The sequence below is a fragment of the Mesoplodon bidens genome, assembly GCF_964165515.1.
Source record: "Mesoplodon bidens genome assembly, chromosome: 7".
Lineage (NCBI taxonomy): Eukaryota > Metazoa > Chordata > Mammalia > Artiodactyla > Ziphiidae > Mesoplodon > Mesoplodon bidens.
In genome coordinates, this window is record NC_138164.1 from 38,485,505 (window position 1) to 38,507,100 (window position 21,596).

A 21,596-nucleotide genomic window follows, 5' to 3' on the forward strand; every position below is an offset into this window, starting at 1 on the left:
TTAGTTGCTGAATGGAGAGGCCTCTTTCTGTGGAGTGACAGAGAAACCTATTCAAATTGTCTTTAGCATGAATGCAAATTCACTGGTTACCCAAAATGAAAAGTCTAGAGGGAACCTCTGGGTTCAGGCTCAGATGATTTCATGAGGCCTTGGCCTCTCTCCAGCTCTCAGGGTATCTTTGAACCACGTGGATCCAACCTTAGACAGAATCTCTGTATAATGGTCACAAAAAGGCGGCCGAAGCTCCAGCCCTTACATCTTCTCAGCTTTGAATTCCATAGGGAAGGATAAGAGTCTTTTTCCTAAGCTTCCCCCAATGGCCTCACTGCTTCTCATTTTCTCTGGGTGGGTCACAAGCCCATTCCTGAGCCAATTATTGTGGCCCAGGAGACTGCTCTGATTGGCTGAGCTTGAGCCAACGTGCCCATCCCTGAAGCCAGAGGTGGAATCAACACCATCTCTGAGAAACTGGACTGAGACTAGGAGAAAGGTGTTGTCCCCAAAGGGGGATCATAACACCATAATATTTTAGAAGAGAGGTGAATTGTTATCAGGTGACAAAAACCAGATGTCTACCACAGTAGCCAACATGTACAGCTCATTGACATCTGGATTTATGCCTTTTTTTGGGAAAATGGGAATATCTGGCAATACCTGGACTCTCTTCTTGTATATAGATCAACAATCTGCTGGGGTTGAGAAGAGGCTCCCTCTTTAGATACAGCCTATGTTCTGCCTGCCCAATGCACTGCTCATATTTCCTCTCTGGCTCCTGGAAGCACTTGAATATTTATTGCCAGCATAATTTGATTCTGTAAAGAAATCTGTTTTCCCCACCAGAATGGAAGAGCCAAATGTACAGGGGTCAAATAGCTCTCCTGTGCTCCCACAAACTCCTGAGGACAAATGCCTGGCCATTTTGATAGTCTCATTCCTTGCTCATTTTAAAAGCCTTCTTTAAAAAAAATATTGAATACATAGTGATTTTAGAATCTGTTATCTGAGAATTCCAACATCTGAAGTCTTTGGGTGGGAGTGGCGGGGGGGTGGGTCTCAATGTCTTGTTTGTTGTGTCTGCTTACTCTGGCTCATACTGACTTATTGCTTGGATGTTTAGTAATTTGACTGTGATCTCATTCTTGATTGAACTTAATCTGTGGGAACCCTGAGGGGTCTGATTCCTGGCTGCTTTTCTCTCGGAAGTCTTTTTTGTTTGTTTCAGCTGGATGCCAGGGATGCTAATAACCTCTGAACACTGACATTTATTTCCTCAACTTGGAGTTTTCCCACTGAATACATGGAGTGTAAACTTGAGCCCCAGACCCACGTGGTTACAAACCTTCAGGGTGATCATCATCATCATCAGTATTGTGGCCATTATTAGTTTTCCCCTCCAGAGCCACACTGAAAACTTCAGGTTTTCATAGGCTCCACTTTCTGAAAGACCAGAAAAAAAAAATTTTAAGCCCTCCTCTTGCCAGGGTGTGGAGCATCTTTGAGGGTGCCAGCTTAATACAGGCATCTTAGACTTGGTTAGCTCACTTTGCAAGGCCCAAGGCTTAATCTCCCGTTTCCTGCACTTATTAAACACAAATGGCTTCCTCATTTGCTTACGCTTTGGTTGTAGCTCACTCTGTTTGTGTTGTGTGTCTGTATGTTCCTTTGAGATTGCCTACATAAAAATTGTTTTTTATTATGGGATTTTGGAAACACACACAAAACTAGAGAAGCCTGCGATTAACTCCATGTATTCATCATCCAGCTTCAACATTTTCCCAGTGTTCTCTCATTCTTTTTTCTTCCTTTTTGAGTTTTTTTCTAGGTTAATTTAAAGCAAGTTGTGTCATTTCACCCATAAAGACATCCTAACTGAAAGGACTTTTTGTTCCTTTACATTATCCCCGCCTAGACATTATCACAGCTAAAAATACTTATAATCATTCCTGAATATCATCTAATATTCAGTCCATGCTCACATTTCCTTGATTCTCTCAGAAATATCTTTTTTACTGTTGGTTTGTTAGAATCAGGATCCAGACAATGTCCACACATTACACTTTGTTGTTATGTCTCTGACATGTCTTTAATTCTGTAACAGCAACTCCCCGCCCCTGACCTTTTTTATCCCCCAGCCACTGATTTGTTGGAGAAACTGGGTCTTGTGTCCTGTAGAATATTCACATCCTGGATTTGGCTGATCACTTCCTCTTGGTTTCAGTTAACTTGTTCTTCTTTTCCCCATGTTTCCTGTAAACTAATAGTTAGATCTAGAGGACTGAGGAGATCAAAGTCTTTTTGTTGTCCAGACGCCTTCATAGGCGGTACTGTGTGATCCATCCTGCATCACACAGTGAGCACATAATGTCTGGTCATCCTGTTTTTAACGATATTGAGATTGAATGGTAGGTCCAATGCTAACAGACTGAGCCATCCATTACAACGTCTCCAACGGCTTTTTTTCCCCCAATAATTAACATTTTTAATTTTTCATTATGGTAAAATATACATAACATAACATTTACCATCTTAACCATTTAAAAATATACAGTTCACTAATGTTAAGGATATTCACATTGTTGCTTAACCAACCTCCAAAAACTTTTCATCATGTAAAACCGAAACTGTGTACCCCTTAAACAACTACTCTCCATTTTCCCCTTACTGCAGCCCCTGGCAACCACCCATCTATTTTCTACTTCTATGAATCTGGCTATACTAGGGACCTCATATAAGTGGAATCATACGGTATTTGTCTTTTTAGTGACCGGCTTCTTTCACTTAGCATAATATCCTCAAGGTTCATCCATGTTGTAGCATGTGTCAGAATTTCCTTCCTTTTTAAAGCTGAATAATATTTCCTTGTGTGTATATACCTTGTTTTATCCATTCATTTGTAAATGGGCACTGGAGCTCATCCATCAACTTTTTACCTAATAGGTTTAGCATCCTTTGAGGATCATTCCCTGGATCTGTATTTCCTGTGGGGTCACAGAGTTGTGATTTTTTTCTGATTGTTATTCCTTTGGTAATTATTAGCTAGAATCCTTCATCAACCATTTGTTTATTTGTTTATAATAAACTACAGTTGGTTCAGGGAAGGCAGAATAAGAGATTGGTTCTTTCCTCCTATGTGTCATTATTCAAAGAAGCAACTGCCAAAGTGACCAGTGAGTTTTAAAAAATATCATTAGGAGTCTTTGATTTAAACAGTGTAGATGTGTTTTAATCCACTGAACTCATTATGTGGTTTGAGGCTCGTACTATGCCACCTCAGGGGTTCATGCAGGTTGGCTCCTGTGTTTTTGTTTTTCCAGGTGGAAACTACGCAGTATTTACTTGTAACCACCTATGTTTGTATTGCATTGGTGTGGTCTTTAGACAAACAACTCTGCCTCTCAGTTTTCCTTCGCTGTACAAGGAAGTTGGACAAAATGAGCTCGAGCACCATTCCTGTTCAAAACTCTCCCTTATGTAGCATTTTCATTACATAGAACAGTATGGTTTAGTCATTGGATTCTTCCAGTCCTGTGACTGAATGCAGTTACCAACACCTTCCTTTCAGAAACATGAAAATTGCCACCCTGCTGATACTGTTTTTAGTCTACTTCTCCATACTGCATTTTCCCCCAGTAGACTTAAAGCTGTATCTCTCAGTTAGGGATATTTTGCCTCCCAGGGGACTTTTGACAATGTCTAGAGACATGTTTGATTGTCACACCAGGGAGGAGCTACTGGTATCCAGTAGGTAGAGGCCAGGGATGCTGCTAAACATCCTACAGTGCACAGGACGGCCCCCCTCACATAAATGCTCTCCGGCACCAAATATCATTAGTGTCAAAACTGAGAAACCCTGACTTGAAGAAATCCATAGAGATAAAATCATATTCCTCTTACTTATATGTTTCAGTGAAAGGAAGTACATATAAAAATGTACACATCTGAGAATTCGGCTATATGTGACGTAGGACAATGAGATCGTCTGTTTTTAACCTACCCATAGAATTTAGTCATTTGATGTGCATCTCCTTACTGTTTCCCATTCAATCTTATTTCTGGCTCCTATTCTACCCCTTGAGACCTTTCTATTATTGGCCTGAGGGAAGGTTAATGGACAATTTTTACTGTTTTCAGGTCAATGGAAAAATCTTAGGTCTTAAATTTTTTTTTTTAGACTCGGGAAATAAACATCAAAATCAACTTTTATCGTAAATAGCAGTTAGATATTTTTGGTCCCAATTCCTCTTTGCCATTTTAATTGATTGAGTGGATATTTTCAATAAACTTAGCATTACCTTTCAAATTATTGCTCTCTTCTGCTCACAGCATCTCCTGTGAGATGTGTATTCCTGAATCTTTCTCTCTCATGCTTTTGTGCTGATTTGAAAGAACCCACTTGGTGCTAAAATGAATTTATCATTGGCAACTGCTAGAATGATGTTTCCTTTCCTAATCAAAAAGTCAATTCGTGGGCTCATACTTTGAATCTGATTTTCAAAACAGACAACTAATTTGTCAGAAACAAAAAAAAATGCAGCTTTTATCTTTTTTGTGGTTGTTGTTCAGCTTTGAAAGAGGCAGCATTTAGATAAGGCAGGTACATTTATTTTTATTTTTGGCTGCGTTGGGTCTTTTTTGCTGCGCACTGTCTTTCTCTAGTTGTGGCGAGCGGGGGCTACTATTCGTTGCGGTGCGCAGGCTTCTCATTGCAGTGGCTTCTCTTGTTGCGAAGCACGGGCTCTAGGCACATGGGCTTCAGTAGTTGTGGCACGCGGGCTCAGTAGTTGTGGCTCACGCACTCTAGAGCACAGGCTCGGTAGTTGTCGCACATGGGCTTAGTTGCTCCGCGGCATGTGAGATCTTCCCAGACCAGGGCTCGAACCCATGCCCCCTGCATTGGCAGGCGGATTCTTAACCACTGTGCCACCAGGGAAGCCCAGGCAGGTACATTTATTCACTTGTTTATATCAAGTATTCACACAATTTCTCTTACCAACACATATATTCACAGCTTGTCAAGTTTTACCCAAAAAGTGAAGGAAAAAGCTTGCTATCCCATTATTATATGATTTTTCTCTCTTTTGTGTTTTGTTAAAGTAGATGCTGATGATTTTTCTTGACTGGACATATCATCAAGGATGCTTTCCGAAATAAGTCATCTTGATGATAAACACTAAGGACATTTTCTTGCATTTAAAGTTCCCATGCACCTCTCCAATTTTATACAGTATTGAGCCTAGGTGATCTCTGAGATGCATGCTGTATTGTTTGACATTGGTTCTTTTTTCTGATAAGGAAGACCTATAGCCCAGAAGGCTTTTTGCCATAACTTTTGCTTCCCAAATTGTATTCTAGTTGGTTTTGTTGTGGTTATTCACCCTCCATTAGTTCCAAGTATGCTTTTAAATAATCTAAAATTTCTCCAAATCAATTTGAGTTTCTAACTACTACTGACTCTTTTCTTTCCCACATTTTTTATATTACAATTAAATTCCAGGTTTTAATGCACAGAGTTGGGACTGGAGATAGAGAAAAGGAGAAAGGGAAGAGAAGTCTGTTTATATCATGCCATGGAGAATTTGATTTATAGTTCTGGACTGGGGAGGGATAGGAAAACAGTCTTTGTAAAAGACTGTTTCTTTAAAGGAAAATGGTAAGTACCACACTCAGACTGGTCTCCAAGGATGATTGTTTCCTGCTTCTTTCTTATGGAACTGACACCGGGTGTCCAGGCTCTCTGCTGGGAATCCTCACTGCCCAAGAGAATGGATTTTCCTTTGTTCAGGGCAGCGTTTTTCAAACTCGGCCCCATTGACTGTGGGGTAGAACAGTTCTTTGTTGTGGGGACTGTCCTATGCATTGGTGGGTGTTTAGCAGAATCCCTGCTCTCCTAGATGCCAGCAGCAGCTCCCCCTCCGGCCACTGTGACTTTGCCTAATGTCCACTGGGGGGCAAACCCAATCCTGGTTGAGAACCACTGATCTGAGGTGAGAACATTCAGTTCTGGCGTTGGCTTGAATCCTTAACAGTGTCACTGCAAGCTGAGAACGTTTTGTCACATGTGGCATCTGGGAGCTGGTCGGCTTGTATCAGCATGTCATCCACCTAACTGCCTTCCTGGAAAGTGCAGAGTTCCAGGGGTCTGATGAGACACATGGCAGTCAGGCGGGTTGGTCCCAAGGAAACTCCTGTTGCCAGGGCTACGTTTTAAAGGTGTCTGGTGCATGTGTATACATGTTCTCTCTAGTGGCTTTTCTGGAGAAATTTGCATCTGTGTATTGTATGCTCGTATTTCCCTATCTTTCCCTCCCTCTCTGGGTCAGCTTGCTTCGCAATGTCCAAGGAGAGCAGGTTTCCTGACCATTACTCTCCTTCAGTTATTGGAGGATCTGAGCCTGATGTGCTGTGGCTCGCTGTCACGTACCATCCCATCTTCAGGCACTCTGGGACATCGCTTCCTAGGCCAGCTGCATTGCTACAAAGACACCGGGGAATGGCTTTCTCCTGTCGGCTCAGCATGAAAGGTGCTTCTGAATGGTCTGACGGTGCCTTGCGAACCACCACCCACACAGGTGGCAAGAACTTTGGAAAGCATCCACCCCTCTGCCATGAGGCTGTCATGAGGGGGTGCAGGCTTCCCATCAGAGGCACACGCTTCTCTGTCGGGGAGTGGACACAGGGGGGTCTGAGCTGGAGGTTCCAGGCGCCTGTGCCTGGCTCATCCTGCACCCATGAACTTGGTTCTACCCCGCTGCCCACCGCCACCACTGCCAGGCGCTGCTGGGCCATCTTAGTGGCTTGCCCTTACTGGTGATCTGCGATCTGAATGCCACCTAGCGAGAAAGCTGATGGACGACTTCATCAATGAGCTGTAGGACTATGGGCAACCCTTGTCTGCTCTGGGCCCGTTTCTCCCCCTGCAGAATATCAGATGTGGCTCCATCACCATTCCCTGCAGGGTGTTCTGTGAAAGCTGACCCTGGAAGATGCTCTGTGGGGAAAAAGAGTTTTGTGGCCAAATGGGTTTGGGAAATGTGACGTCATACAGCATCTGTTTGGAGATTCATAATGTGCACAAACATTTGAGAGATTTTCCGGAATTCTCTGCACCCAGGTGTCCATGTGGCTCACTCGTCACTTTTCTGCAATGTGATTTCCCTCGAGACTTTTCCTGATCACCCAGATCTGGGATCCCTTCTCATCTGTCCTTTACCCTGCCTCATTTGTCTTCACAGCACTTCTCATTTTCTGACATTGCATCATATTTTTATTTATTGGTTTATTTTATGTCCCCCCTACACCCAAGATGTGCCCTCTGTGTCAGCAGGGACTTGATCCATTTGTTTGCAGATTATCCCTAGCATGTGACCCATAGTAGGTGCTCAATAAAAATGTGTTGAATGAATAGACTGTTTAACTTGGAGATTCCCAAATGGAGCTCATCAGGGACGTTTTCCCATTAAAATCCTGGGAAATGTGCTTGGGGACTCACCAGGAAGAGGGTGGCTAAAATCCTGATGGCCATGGTTCCTAGTACCAGCCACTTAGTTCTGAGTACACAGACAACTCGGCGTTAGACTGAAAAGAAACAAAACGGATGTCATGAAAGTTGCCATCACGTGCGTTGAGGAACCAAGCCTTGTGCAAGGCTGACCCCAGGGCTGCCTCAACTGGTCTTACCTACGTGGCCCTGCTGCCGTTTTCCTGAGATGGCTTTATATGAAGATTCCTTGCAAACTATTGGTGGCGCCTGTTGAATTTTCCCAAAACACGGTTTCAGAAATGAGTGTGAGGCTCACACTTGGAGAAGTGCTTGAATCTTCAAGTTCTCCATCAGGAGACTGTGGTCTAGTCACAGCCACCACGTGGCAACTCCCCCCCACACCCCCGCCTCCACTCTGTGTCAGGTGTAGCTTTGGCACTTTGCCTGTGGTTTCCTCAGGTGCTCAAAAGTAGGAAACTCCAAGGCTTCCCTGGTGGCGCAGTGGTTGGGAGTCCGCCTGCCGATGCAGGGGACGCGGGTTCGTGCCCCGGTCCAGGAGGTTCCCACATGCCACGGAGCGGCTGGGCCCATGAGCCATGGCTGCTGGACCTGTGCATCTGGAGCCTGTGCTCCACAACGGGAGAGACCACAACAGTGAGAGGCCTGCGTACCACAAAAAAAAAAAAATTAGGAAACTCCATTTTGCTGGTGTAGAGAGGAAGGCTCAGAGGGATCCAATTATTTGCTCACGATCATCCTTCTAGGAAGCAGCAGTGCTTGGATTAAAACAAAGTCCTCCCCAGTTGAAAGCCCATCTCTCGCCCTCTGTGCTTGCATACAGAACAGGGGCTGTCCTTTTGTACCTCCACACTTAAATACTCAGTACAATTTGTCGTAGGAGCTAAATGGGCCTGGCCAGGGCCCTTAAGGCAACAAATGAGACCAGTAATCCTCAGAAGGGCTCTTCGTGTACTGCCCATTTATGGCCTGTGGTTTGATTGATCCATCCATTTCCAGGGATAAAGCTGTGTCCCATTTTCAGTTTTGCTCCACAGTTGTGGGTTTAGTTTAGATTTCCCATCTCACACGTGTTCATCCAGAGCCAAGGCGTCTCAGAACATTTGGCATCAAGCAACAGAAACCCACTGCAACTCGTTTAAGCATAAGATAGGACTTTATTGAAAGTAGCCTGGGGCATCCTATAGGACAGTGAGTGAGGCCAGGCTAAGGAGAGCCCAGAACTATCTCTTTCTATGAAGGACTGTTTTCTCCGTGAACCTCTGCTTCATGAGTCTCCTCTTGCAGACCAGCTTTCTCTGTGCACGTGGCTCCCTGGTGGCTTTCAAGTTGATTAGATCCAGGGCAAGTAGCCAGTCCAAAATGACCATGGTCATTGTCACCCAAGGCCACGGGACCCACTTTGGGAAACACTGTTCAAGCAAGGACCCTTCCCATGGAGAGAGGGGCTTCATGCTTTATCCCCAGAACCCAGAACAGTACCCTGGCACATATCTGTGGAGCTTCATCACTACTAGGGCAGATTCAAGGGTACCTAGAAATGAAAGGCCGTCCAAGCTGATGGGTAAGTCAACTCTCTTCTCCTGGAAGATGGCAGCAAAGGCAGCAGTAGCCCCACGGCCAGGTCAGACTTTTTGCCACGGGCTGTCCTAACTCAACCACGTTGATCCCACTATTTACACAGTGCTTCTCATTTCCCCAGATGAGGACGTCTTCTGTCACCCACAGGAACCCAGGAGCTACCAGGAAAGGAAGGTAGTACTATCCTCATTCAACACTTGGAAACTGAGGCCCAGAGATATTAAACCCCAAGTTCAATTAACATGAAGTACTAGACCTATAACTCAGGTCTTTGGTACCTGGTTAGCTGGGAAGATTCAAAAGGCCCAAGAGGGCCCCAGTTAGAGGGATGCAATCCAGCTGTGACGAGCATCCCACAAGCCTTCTCTGTTGGGGGTCAAGTGGGCTAACTACACTCTCCTAGCTAAGAGGGTGATGGCCTCTAAATGGATGGCAACCATCGCCACCAACACTTTCTCTAACTGAAAGGTGAAGAGGCGGGGCGAGTCTGTCGACGCAACACATTCCTTGGTCTATTTACTCCGCTAGAAATAAACGGGAGTGTCTGAAGGGCAGCCCAGCCATTCCCGAGCAAAGTCAAACTGCTTTTGTCGGACAGCTCTCTGTTCAGCGGCTATAAGCCGAATGCCATTACCCGCAAAATGTAACCATAAAGGCCATAAGCCCGACGTTGTTAGTTAATTAAATGCCTCATTAACTTTTTAAAAAACATGACTTATTCAGTTCATAGAAAATTTAACCATCACCGCTAAAGGCACAAGCATGTGGTTGCACACTAGCGTTTTAGCCTAAGAAATAGAAGCCTTTTTCCCAGGAGGGAAAGGTTTGAGGTCTTTGGCCACGCAAGTGATCTATTTAACGCGGATCTGAAGCCAGAGTGTGTTTCTAAACTTCCAGAACCACATTATCATGACATAAAGCTCAGACAGCCTTTATACTGCACATGGTATCTTTGGCTAAGCAGAAGAAAATAACCAAGAATGCTGAAGACAAAACTTCAGGAAAACCCTCCCAAACCACACGCTTATCTGCTTAAGCAAACTGTCCTTCAATTTGAAAAGGTTGAAGCTGCCACATCTCCCAACTGGGCCATCATCCCAACATTTAAAATTCTGCCCAGAGAAATCCCAGAAAGTTGGATTCAAAGTTGAAAGCGTTCATCTACTTGTCACAATGTTCAGCATCAACACTGGTGATGTGTGGAATCTACATATTGAAATTTACATTTGAAGAAAAAAACAAATCCGACCGTAAACATTCCCAAGGCTTCCTGTGCAATCAAAGGCCAGGTAGCCTAAAAAAGGATGGATCCAGTGCCCCTTGGTCCAGGCCTCAGAGCCACCAAACCAAAATGGAAACTGTCTTAGAGGACCAACGAGGGTCTTTTGACGTCTCTGGTCCCAAAGGGAGGCTGCTGGAAATGATGCCAAGTTCACAGGTGGGGCTCGGAGCCCCGCCCTCCACGGCGGGTGCAGCAGCACCCCGCCCCCCCATCTCCAGCATTTGCTGGAAGCGGGAGTCTACTTTCTCAACCCTAACCCAAAAGTTGGGGTTAGGGGTCTCCCCCCCACCTCCAGAGTTTGCTGGAAGCAAGGAGACTATCTTCTCAACCACGGGGGGTCTAGCTCCACACTATGTGCAACATCTGCTCTGTCCTCCTAGGCGCCCGCTCTCAGCTCTTGGGAAACCAACTGGGTGCTCCTTGGACTTCACCTGCAAGTAACTGCGCTAACTACCACAAAGTGCTCTCTAGCTAATGGAGAGGTCTCCAAGAGACGTGTAGATATAAACAACAGCACATTCAACCCACAACAACAACAACAAAACACCCCAAACTAAGCATAGCCTTAGTGCTTCCAACTTCCCACCCACAGTCATGCCTTAAGGCCAAGGCAGGCATACTTTCAAGGGCTCACGGCACTATGGACCGGGGTGGGGGGACATGACGGGAGACAGGGGACAGGGGCACAGAGCTGGCTGAGGGTGTGGGCGCCAGGGCTCCGGGCCAGCCTGGGTCCTGCCACCCCAGTGCTCAGCCACACCTCCACGCTCAGCCTGCTGCACCGCGTTTTACTGTCACCATTCAACTCCCAGAGGGCTGATGCCAGCACAGAAAAATGCCTTTGCCCTGTGGGCTATTACATCACAATTGCTACTGACAAGTATGGTGGGGGAACTGCACAGGGCAGAGAGAGTCATCTGTCTCACAGAGGTTTTGAACTGTCAAAAGGGCAATTCCAGTGTGAGCCAGTCTTGCTGAGGAGCGTGGTGGGCTGTGGAGCACTGCTGGATTGCTACCTGTACGGGTATCAGCTAACCCCTCTGAGGCTCAGTTGCCTCATCCGAGAGTGGCTAGTACTCGTTACTCCCAAGTGAAGATGTTAACAGGGTGAAAGGAGTTACTACAGATCACACGGGCTTAGGCAGATATCAGCTATCTTTCTATGTTGCTCTAGCAATAGAGGCCATCACTGTCATCAGCCGTGCTGGGTTGGGATACAGCAGTGTGGACAGGGAGTTTTGTGCAAGGCTCAACCCCTGCTCCCCGCCCATCAGCCCTCGGCTCCCGTGCCCTCTCAGAAAGAGACTGCTCAGGTCTGCCCCACTCCCACCCCTACTCTGCACAGACACTTCCCACCCGCTACCCCACAGGGGCATCACTCTGCCCCAAACAGCACAAGTTAGTAGAGCTAATAACTACTCTCCTACTCTCCTTCTTGCTATTCAGAATCCAAAAGGGCTCATTAAAATTCCCCTGGTCTCCAAGCCCTGGGTTAGGTCAGATTTTATATCAGAGATAAGTGAGCCGGACTGGCCGAAGCAGCCTGCCTGCCTGAACGGGAATGGAACATCAGAGAGGCCTGCCTTTCTTTTCACACCACGACTGAACAAGCCACCAAAGAGCCCGCAGTGTGAGCGGGGCCAACGCAAACACCCTGCTGGAACACCCAGCCCAGCCCGCCACGTGGAGGGGGCTGGGCTCTGAGACCCGCCCCCCATCCCCAGACAGTGTGTCCCCCACCCAAGGAGCAGCAGCCAGCGGATCCTGATCCGGGGCACCCACAAGGATGCTCACCTCGTAGCCAAGCCGGGAGGCCTGCTGTAGGAGGGTCTCGCCCGCGTTCTTATTGACAATAAGTCTCCGCGCTTCCGGTGGCATCGGGCGGGACTGGGTGGTCTCTGGAGGGGAGCTTGAGCATGTCAGCTGCGAGGCCTGGGAAGATGGTAACAGTTGCTGCAAACAGTCCAAGGGCTTCTGGTCCTGCTTGGCCGGCGAAAGATCATAGTCAGAACTGGGCTCAGGCCGCTTTCAAAATCTCCGGACGGTCACCTATCACGAAACCAGGCAGCGCACACATTTCAGGCTGTCCTTCCACCACCCGCCTGGTTCGCCTCCTCCCTGAGTTACAAACCTGAGTGGAGGAAAGCACTTTTCCTCCTCTCTGTCTGGGGGAGGCGGGGCGCGAGGAAGGGGCTGCATTTTTACTCGCTGGAAACTTCACCGCCACCCAGGAGACAGGTCCCCTAGGAAGGGGCAGGGACGTTTTGGGGGGAGGGGTTCAGGAAAAGGAAAGCTTTTCCCCAGAAGCAGAGAAGTAGGCAGGCGGGATTTGCCTGCATGGGCCCGGGGGGCGGGGGAGAGCCAGGGGCAAGAGGTACCTTGCCATCCGCATTGTCCACCTAGGAGTCCCCTGGCAGCGGCAAGCCCCGCCTGGGCTCCTGAGGGATCAAATGCTTGGTTTTGCACGGTCGCTTCCCGGATGGTTTCTCGCTGTTGTCGGTGTATTGCTGCGGCAGGGGCGAAGGCTGCCGATCCATTTCTTCGTCCATGCACAGCACATCTGTCAGGGGTGAAGAAGCGGGCGTTACACAGTTGTAGCCGGTGAGGAAACAAAAACCCATTGTTAGCACTGATCGTTGGAGCAGCTTCAGTTTTTAAAGATATACCAATTATGTTTTCAAAGCACTAATATTTTAATCATCCCACATTCAACCGGCAAATAGGCTAACCCACGAAACGCCAAATGGCAAGTCGCTTCAAAGGGCCGCAAGAGAGGGCAGAAGCCAGCCCTTCGTGCGCTCCCGTCCCCACCCGTGGGGGGCCTGGGTGCTCGGGACAGGGCGACTGCGGACAGCCTGAGGCTGGAATGAGGGCACTGACAAGCGCCCGGGGTCACCCAAGACTTCCCTTCCTGCCCAGCCGCGGGCTGGGTGATGAGGAGCAGCCCAGGAAGTCGAGCTCCCGCCTCACTGTCCATTCCATAAGGAAGTGTGCAGGCTGAAAGGACCTCAGGAAGAAAACTCCCCGCTCGCCACACGCTACTCTTGTCAACTTGGATGGCGCTCAGGTCCCCTCCAGGGCCGTTTCCCACAGAGGGCGGGTGATCCACCCTCCAGGAGCGCCCCCCGCCCCGTGCGTACCTTGTTCATTGTCACTGCATTTAAGGGACTCCTCCAACCAGCTGCTGTTGCTTTTGGCCTCTGCCCTTTTCCTGCCAGGTTTCTCTTCGGAGATGCTATTGCCCTGGGGGGTGACCGCAGGCTGAACCGCCTGGGTCACTTCCTTCCTGCCCTGCCGGCCAGGTTTGCTCTCTGCTCCCGACGTTCTCTAAGGTGCAGCAAGCGGCGCTGCTTTCTGGGATGGAGCCCTGTTAATTCAATGCACACCTCAGGTTGGTCAGCTCACTATAATGTGGCTCTTCTAAGTGGTTACAGGAACTGTTTGTCATTTCCCTCTCAGGCCAGTCAGCTAATGGAGAAATAACTACAAATTAATGAAGAAGCCCCCCAGGGTGGGGGGGGGGAACAAACTGTCTTACACATCACTAACAGGGGTGGGGGAGGGGAGGGGTGTGGTCACTGTGTTGGCTGGAACTTGTCACCAAGTCTCGGGAGGGGGCCTATTTGCCTTTGGCCACCTTTGGGCTCCAGCCCCGCCACCTGGCTTTGGGGGGGTGGGGGGTGGGATGGGGTTGGGGGGTGGGGAGGTGTGAGTGGCTCCCCCCAGGGATCCAGGGTGGGACTGGAACTTTCCACTGCTCCGCTCCAGGACTTCCGTAGGGTGCCCTGCGGGCCCGAAGCCAAACCGAGCTCACCTTTGGAGACCCGTCTCCGCTTGGCTTTCAGCAGAGAGTCCTCCGGGAGCACAGTGGTCTCAGTGTGGTTCCTAGTGCCAGACACCTTGCGCTTTCTGTTCAGCCGGAGGGTGGGGCTGCGTGACGCGTCCGGGGCCGCCTGGTCGGCGGGGGACTCTCTGGGGGGCTCCGTGTCCATGTCCTCAGGAAGATCACTGTCTTCTGGGGCTTCAAAGCGGTCAGGTTTGCTTCCATCATAACACTCCCCTAGGGGAGGGGAGACAACCCGGAAAGGAGGGAACAAAGGTCACCAGGAGCAGGCAGGACCCCCACGCCCAAGGCAATCTGCTACCAACAGACCACCCCCCTTTGGAGACCAGGGGCCTCACACGCCGGAAGCACAAAACCCTCAGAAAGACGTCCCAAAGGAAGGACAGCTGAACACAACCAGCAAAGAAAGCAGAAAATGAGGCGCATAGCCCACTCACAATCCATCCTTCAAGGGTCAAGGTGAGGCATCTACACCATCCGTCTATAGGCATGTGAGATCACTCCCTAACTGCTTAACTCTCCAAGGTGGCTTACTTTTAAAGGGGGCTGAGTGACCTCACAGCAAGATCCAACCAATCAGGGCAGAGCTACAAGGGGGGGTGAGTGACCTCACAGTAAGATCCAACCAATCAGGGCAGAGCTACAAATGACTATGGAAACAGCTGCTAGTCAACAAAAAAGGCTGATGTCATCAAGAGACCAAATAGCCCCCAACTGCCATCTACACAGACATAGCACCAATGTTCACTTGGGTCAGCAGGGGTGAGGGTGAAGAAAAAGGGTAGGGAAAGAATGGTGGGAGGCTGGGAAGCTGGGGAGACCAAGGCAAGAGGAGCCTGGCAAAGGGAAAGGAAAGGCTTCCTGGTGCACACACAAGGGTCAAGCAAGGGCAATTTCAAAGAACTCAACCAGATTGCTACAAGTCCGTCTGTCCTCTTTCCACACCCGTGGGGGGAAAAGCATTTCACTGCCATCGAGGGGCTGCTCCTATTTCCTGTCTAGGAAGAAGGCCCACAGTGACACCAGTCACCCACCTGGCACGTCTCCACGCCTTCCTTCCCAGGCAACAAGCATCTAAGGACATTTCAAAGACAAGACTCCAACCCCCTTCATGGGGGGTGGGGGGTGGGGGGGTGGCGGGCAGGGCTGAACTGCTCACACCCCAGCTCCGCCTGTGTTGCTCCTGCCCCCCTGCTCAATCTAGCATCCACTTGGGGCTTTTCCTCCAATCACCCCAGCCTAACATCACTCCTCACTTTTGCTCTAGCTAAAGAAACAGTTCAACTGCTTTGCTAGTCACATTGTTTCTAACACACAAATAATTCCATAATGATCACTGTGCTGTTAAAGAGTTCCCCGAAGATGACCCTGTGTCCATCACCGGCCGGGGGTGGGGGTGGGTGTATGAGTTTGGTATTTCGTTAACACCTGAGCTAAGCTCCCACAGCCCGTTTTTCTAGATGAAATCATGGACACACCCCTCACATGCTGCTCGCATTCCTCCTCCTCTCCCTAGACCACTTCAAGTATCACTCCCACTTCTGCCCAGCCGGCTGGTCCCCTGATCAGCCTCTCTTGGGGGGCATTCCCAGCATTTAATGGCAGCCAGTTGTGGGGATGAACCTCACCCTGGCCTGGGCTAGCCTGACCTGTGTTCTCAATGGTGGAACACACTTAGCTTTTCTCCAAGGGTATCCCAAGGTGGGAGAGATCCCCATCTACTCTTGCCGGAATGGTGGAATCACCCCAACCGCGAGGGTCTCCTGTCATGGCAGCAGGAGAAACCCCAAACTCCTGGCCTGTGCTTACAGGTGATGCAGCCCAGGCTACCGCAGGCCCGGTGAAGACGGCGTGCTGCAACTCTCACTCGGGCTGCTCTGTGACCCTCTCAAACACTCGGGCAGGAATGGTGCCGCTTTACAACTCGGCCCCCTTCACTTGTAAAGTGGGAATGTTATTGCTAGCCTCCCTCCAGGGTGGGCTTCATAATCACGGGCCGGGCTCAGCACAGAGAAAGGCTGGAAAAATCCCTTTAACCAAAAGATGCCAAGACTTTCAGACCAGCCTGAATCTCAGGCCTGAAATGTAGGAAATTTTAAGAGGTGAGCCCTGCTGGTTACACCATTGGACTTCTCTGGTCCAATCAGCCTTCCCTAAAAGCTCCGTGGGAGGGGATCCATGGAGGAATGGAAGGGCTACCTTAAGAACCCCCATGTCCAATTTGAAAGTTTCTTTTCCCAAACTAGGTCCATCCACCCTTCCCCCAACCCCGGAGCCTTTTAGGGCAAAGATCTCAATTCCCCTCAGCTAAGGCCCCCCAAGACCTTACGCTAGTGTGACCTTACCCAGGCCAGTAATAACCCTGAAGGACGCCCACCCCGACTGCCCAAGATACCCATGGCCACCAGCTATGGGGTAGAGGCTCCGTGTCACTTGGAGCTTCTCAAAGACTGTTCTAACCACGACCCACAGGAGGATGACCCTTGAGGGCAAAGGAGATGGGGAGATAAATAGATACACGGGGATCCTAACCATCAGGCTTTGCCATCATTGCTACTTTTGGCCCTTCTAAAAGTGGGAAGCCATGTGCCCTTGGTCACCCAGTCTAAGCAAGATGTGCACGTGGTCCCTGCAGCATGGTCCTATGACTCACAGCACATATATCCCAAATTCATTATGGTTGTACCATAGCATCACCTCACAGAAGCATCACCACAGCAACATTTACAAGTCACTGTGGCAACAAAGCACCCTCACCACTGTTGAGCCATGCCCAGTGAGGCCTAAACAAGGTGAGAGGGTTCTGAGTCGCTGGAAGGCTCCCCAGGATTAAAATCCCCTTCTCTGTAGCTTAACTATAATAGCACCTCCAGTCAGGGCTAACCTTGTTCAAAGTTACACCCACTACACAAGGAGTGCAGGGGATCTCTGTTCCAAAGTAGTTTACAAACATGCAGGTGCTCAGCTGGAAGAGAAGTTCCCTGAGCAAAGAAGTTTCATGAAGCCCCTTGACGGAGGCTTCCTCCAGCTCCTGGCAGGCACTGCCACTGAGCAGGTCCTAGGCCTGTCCCAGCCAAGTGGTTGGCAAGGGAGATGGTTACTCCAAGTTTGAGAAGGAAGGGACCAATGCCTCCTTGCCCCGCCCCATCTTCAAATGCCACTGAGGGTTCCTAGTGATGAACTTGAAGTCTGAGGAACCTCCAAACTCATTTGGTGAACTTCCAAAACAAAAATTTCACTCAGCCACCCATGTGATCATAAAGAATAAATGAGTATCTCAGCCACTGTGTTTTCAAGTTAATTTCTTTTTTAAACAAGCCCCTAGCAACAAGATGCACCCGCACCAGGACAACCAGGGCCGCGCAAACAGCACCCACCACCTTAGAAGCTCCTGGGCCCTCCATGGGTAGGGGCTGCCTCAGAAGGTGGAAGGTATCTTGAAGGCATCCTGGACCCTCTCTGGGACCCCTGCCCGCCCCAAATCCCCGCCCCAGCTCCCATGTGCTCACAGCTCGGCTCTCGGCCACACCGACACCCATGAGAAGGACCTGAGCCCATATTAGCTCAAGGCATGATGGCCCAAGAACAAGAAGGCCCGTTCATATCCAGCTGAATGGAATGAACGCCTGCTGTGCCTTGGACGTGGAGGCCGCAGTAAGAACAGTGGCCCCTTCAGGTGACCTTTCCTGACCAGCTATTTACAAACCCCATGTCTCTACAAGACAGAGGGTGGATGGGGAACCCACCTCCGTTGCCCCAATCTTTCAAACGGAGCCCCTCACCTTCCCCAACCCTTCTCCTGCCCTCCCATGGTGGCCATTCATGGTTCACTGGGCCATGTCCCGGGTGCTCCAGGAAGAGACCCGTCGGTCGGTCTGAGATTGGAGGCAGGCGGTGGGGGGAGGGGGCTTTCGGAATCATCTGGGGCTCAGGCCCTGCTCCCCATCAGCCACACCGAGTTCTCGTCTCCACGCTCAGCAGGAAAGACTGGGAAGGACGCACACAAACGTCTCTGGGAAGAAGGGCGGGTGAGGCCACTGAGACGTGAAGGGCAGCGGCCACCCTGGGTTTGGCCACGTTGCTGGAGAAAAGGGCGAGAAGACTCGAGGCCGGTTACCTGCCCGCTCCCTTCCTCCAGCCTCCCTCACCGTCCACCCAGAAGAGGCAGATCCCCTCCTCAGAAAAGTGCATCCCCGTGAACTTGGCCGTGCCCACTTTTACCACATCTCTCTGAGAAACTTCCCAAGAGCTGAGTTATGAGGCCACTCAGGAGGGTAAGGGCTGCGTGTCAGCTGTGAGCACAGGCAAGGAGGGAGGCCTTCTTGCTGCTTCACTCCAGGGTGGCCTGGACCCTCCGTTTTTCATTCCAATCCCGAGGGGGAGGAGCTCGGAATCGTCTACTCCAGGCACATCAAGAGCCCCATCTCTCGGGTAAGGCCGCCACTGACTAGCCCCAGAAATCCCCTTCTACGGGAGCCACGTGGGACACACCGGTCCCGGTGTGGCTTACCCAGAACCCTGGCCACAGGCCTTTGTCTGACCCCAAAGATGAGCTGGGGGAGGGCAGTGCTCCAAGCAGCAGAGAGAAGCACACGCTGCTGCTGACCACAATTTTCCCGAAGTGCATCAGGCACCCACGACCTAAGCGTGCGGGCCAACGCCGACCCTACGACTGGGTCCAAGGGCCTGGGCCTCCCAAACGTGCCCACCACCCCCGACTGTCTCATCTCAGGAGGATTTCACGCCCACCCTGTCCTCGACGTTCACCGAGGTGCCCTCACTCACCATCACCGGTGAGGTTTCTGGGGTCCGGAGCAGGCTGCAGGCCACAGCCACAAGCACGCACACTGAAGAAAGCGGGAGAAAGACCTCCACTTGCTGCCAACGCATCTCATTAGCCCAGGAAGTCTCGAGGGCAAAGCCCGAAGTCAACCCCAGTGGGGGAGCAGCTGAGGGGACCGCAGAGTGTGACTCGAGGCCAACACGAGCTTTCTCTCCAGTTCGGCCTCCAGAACAGAACACACCCGTCTGGTGGGAAGAACGGCCTCGCTGATCCCACGGCCTGGGAGCGTGGTGTCAGCTCCTCATGACTGCAAACGAGCCTCCACAGAACACAATGATGCTCATCTCTCTGGGGCCTTCATCAGCCCTCATCGCACTTGAACGAAACCTCTGCCTTTGGAGGGAGAATCCGAGTACCCTCCACTCCCTCCCACAGGAGACTGTCACTCTGGAGGGTCTGGCTCTGGCTGCAAGTGTCATTCCACTGCTACCAAAAACCCGTATCCGTACCTGCTACCAAACAGAACACATACCTGCTACGCCGGAGGTCCTGCACTGCCATTCCTCTGCTCTACTGTATCAGACTATTACTAACTACAGGACTAGCATTGCTCCGGAAAAAGGAGATGCGTGCCAGGGAACAACATTTCATAGGTGCTTCACTCCTGGATGCCGCAACGCTCCAAAGGACAACCAGCCTTGCAATCCACAGCTGGGAAGGGTGGCCAGAGCAGCCCGTTCTCTGAACAGCCAGCACCCAGACGCTGGGCCGTCGGAAGCGTATTGTTTCCTCTCACCTCCCTCGGCACTGGGAGCGGAACCGCCCCGTTCCCACCGACGTGGTACCACACGCGAGCCGCCTGGGTTCACTTACATCTCTCACTGTCGTTCTGGTCGGCAATGGCCTCCTCCGGGGCGACCGACTTTGGCTTTTTGTCCTGACTTCCTTTCAGCCTTTCCCAGTCAGCGGGGCTGAATTTGCGCACCTCGGAGTCTTTGGTCGTGGGGTGGCCACCTTCTCGCTCTTTCATCTCCAACTCTGAGAAGCGCATCACTGCACGCTACAAAGAGAACGGAGATGGAAAAAAGACACACCTTACCACCAAAGCTATTTCACTGCCCTTACCTTAAAGGAAGGTATCTTCAAAGAAAAGTTTGCCCAAAACCAACCACAATTTATGATACAACTGAGATATTTTAAAATTGAACGATAAAAACGTAAGAGTGTCTATGTGTAACTAGTCACACACTCTTTATTCGTAAAGCCATACGTATGTAGAGATATATGTGGTGTGTATATATAGCCATACATACACTGTGGCATACAGACAGACATTCTCTTTCGAAGGTAAATAAAACAAAACAAAAACACAACACAAAGAAAGCGAAACAAAAACACAACAGAAAAGAAAACAAATGCACAGTGAATAAAGACGACCATGGCCCACAAACTTCCCTTTGTATATTTGGAAATGAAATTTAACTCAAAAGGTTTATGGAAGATTCTAGTAATAAAAATTTGAAGAACTGACCTCACAGTAAGCAGCGGGTAGACATAAAATACTGTCCTCTTGTAATCCTTCCATCTATGTAATTAAAATGGGCACTCAATGGATCATTTAGCCATTCATCATCTTCAGCCATTTTTATAAGCATAAACCAATTTTTTTCTTAACATTGCAAAACAATTTGGCTTTATTTGTCTTTTAATTAAAAGTAAAATATCTTAAGGAAATTCCTATACAACATCTATCATTCACTAGCAAGTTAAATACATACTCTATCCCTTTAAGCAAGGTTTGTGTTTTTGTTTTGTTTGTTTGTTTGCTTTTTGGGTGGAAAAAAAAATTGCACGAATCTCACAGACATGCGGCCGCTAGACACCTCCACCAAGTATCACGTAAGGCATTCTAAGCAGCGCTTTTAGGTATATTTGTTAACGTACAGTAACGGCAGAGAAATCAAAGCGATTGATAGGTAAATGTCATGCAGTCTTTTAGACATCCTTCGCAATAATTAAAACTTCCGTTATCAGCATTCGAGTGGAGTTCGCTTAAAACCTACAGAATAACTTAAAGTATCCACTTACGTCCCCTTACTGTACACATTTCAAACATTTCAATTATCCTAAGCTTCATTAACCAAATCAGCCCGGTGTCCTGCCCTATCATACCCTCGGCCCCCTCCTCTTCACACATTAAAAAAACCTGACAACTGGTCAAGCTCCTGAAATTCGGGTGGGGGGGGGCTCACCTGCAATGCCCGCTGCTCCCGGCCGAGCTGACTGGAGTCTGCGTACAGTCCGGTAGCGACACACTTGAACCGGTCACCCACGTAACCAGTGGAGTTTGCGATTCTCTTTGCCAGCTTAGATGGCTTCGGGTTCAGAACTTTGCCATCGGTTGATCCTGCCTCGTCAGCTCCGTCTTTGGTGTCGGTGGGGGTGACGTCCACACTCGGTGGGGCACTGCCCACGCAAAATGGTTTGGGATCCTCTTGGGTTTTCCCGAAAGTGACCGCAGAGCCGTCGCTCCCCAGGGTCGGCTCCAGGAATGGAGTCGAGACCGGCGTCGCTAGGTTCTCCTTGTTGGTTACCACTGGAACATTCT

General features: G+C 49.6%; 2 protein-coding genes across 3 annotated transcripts in view; both read right to left on the reverse strand.

Moving 5' to 3' along the window:
- The window catches only part of LOC308619852 (uncharacterized protein), an 811,674-nt gene that overhangs the window by 108,462 nt on the left and 681,616 nt on the right, over positions 1 to 21,596 (reverse strand). The window lies entirely within an intron of this gene.
- Positions 12,139 to 21,576, reverse strand: LOC308620542 (BCL-6 corepressor-like). The gene is made up of 5 exons (XM_081240217.1): positions 21,241 to 21,576; positions 19,862 to 20,048; positions 14,176 to 14,421; positions 12,740 to 12,921; positions 12,139 to 12,410 (listed from the first exon to the last, which is right to left on the reverse strand). The coding sequence occupies exons 2-4, from the start codon at positions 20,037 to 20,039 to the stop codon at positions 12,761 to 12,763; spliced, it is 585 nt and encodes a 194-aa protein (XP_081096343.1). The 5' UTR covers positions 20,040 to 20,048; positions 21,241 to 21,576; the 3' UTR covers positions 12,139 to 12,410; positions 12,740 to 12,760.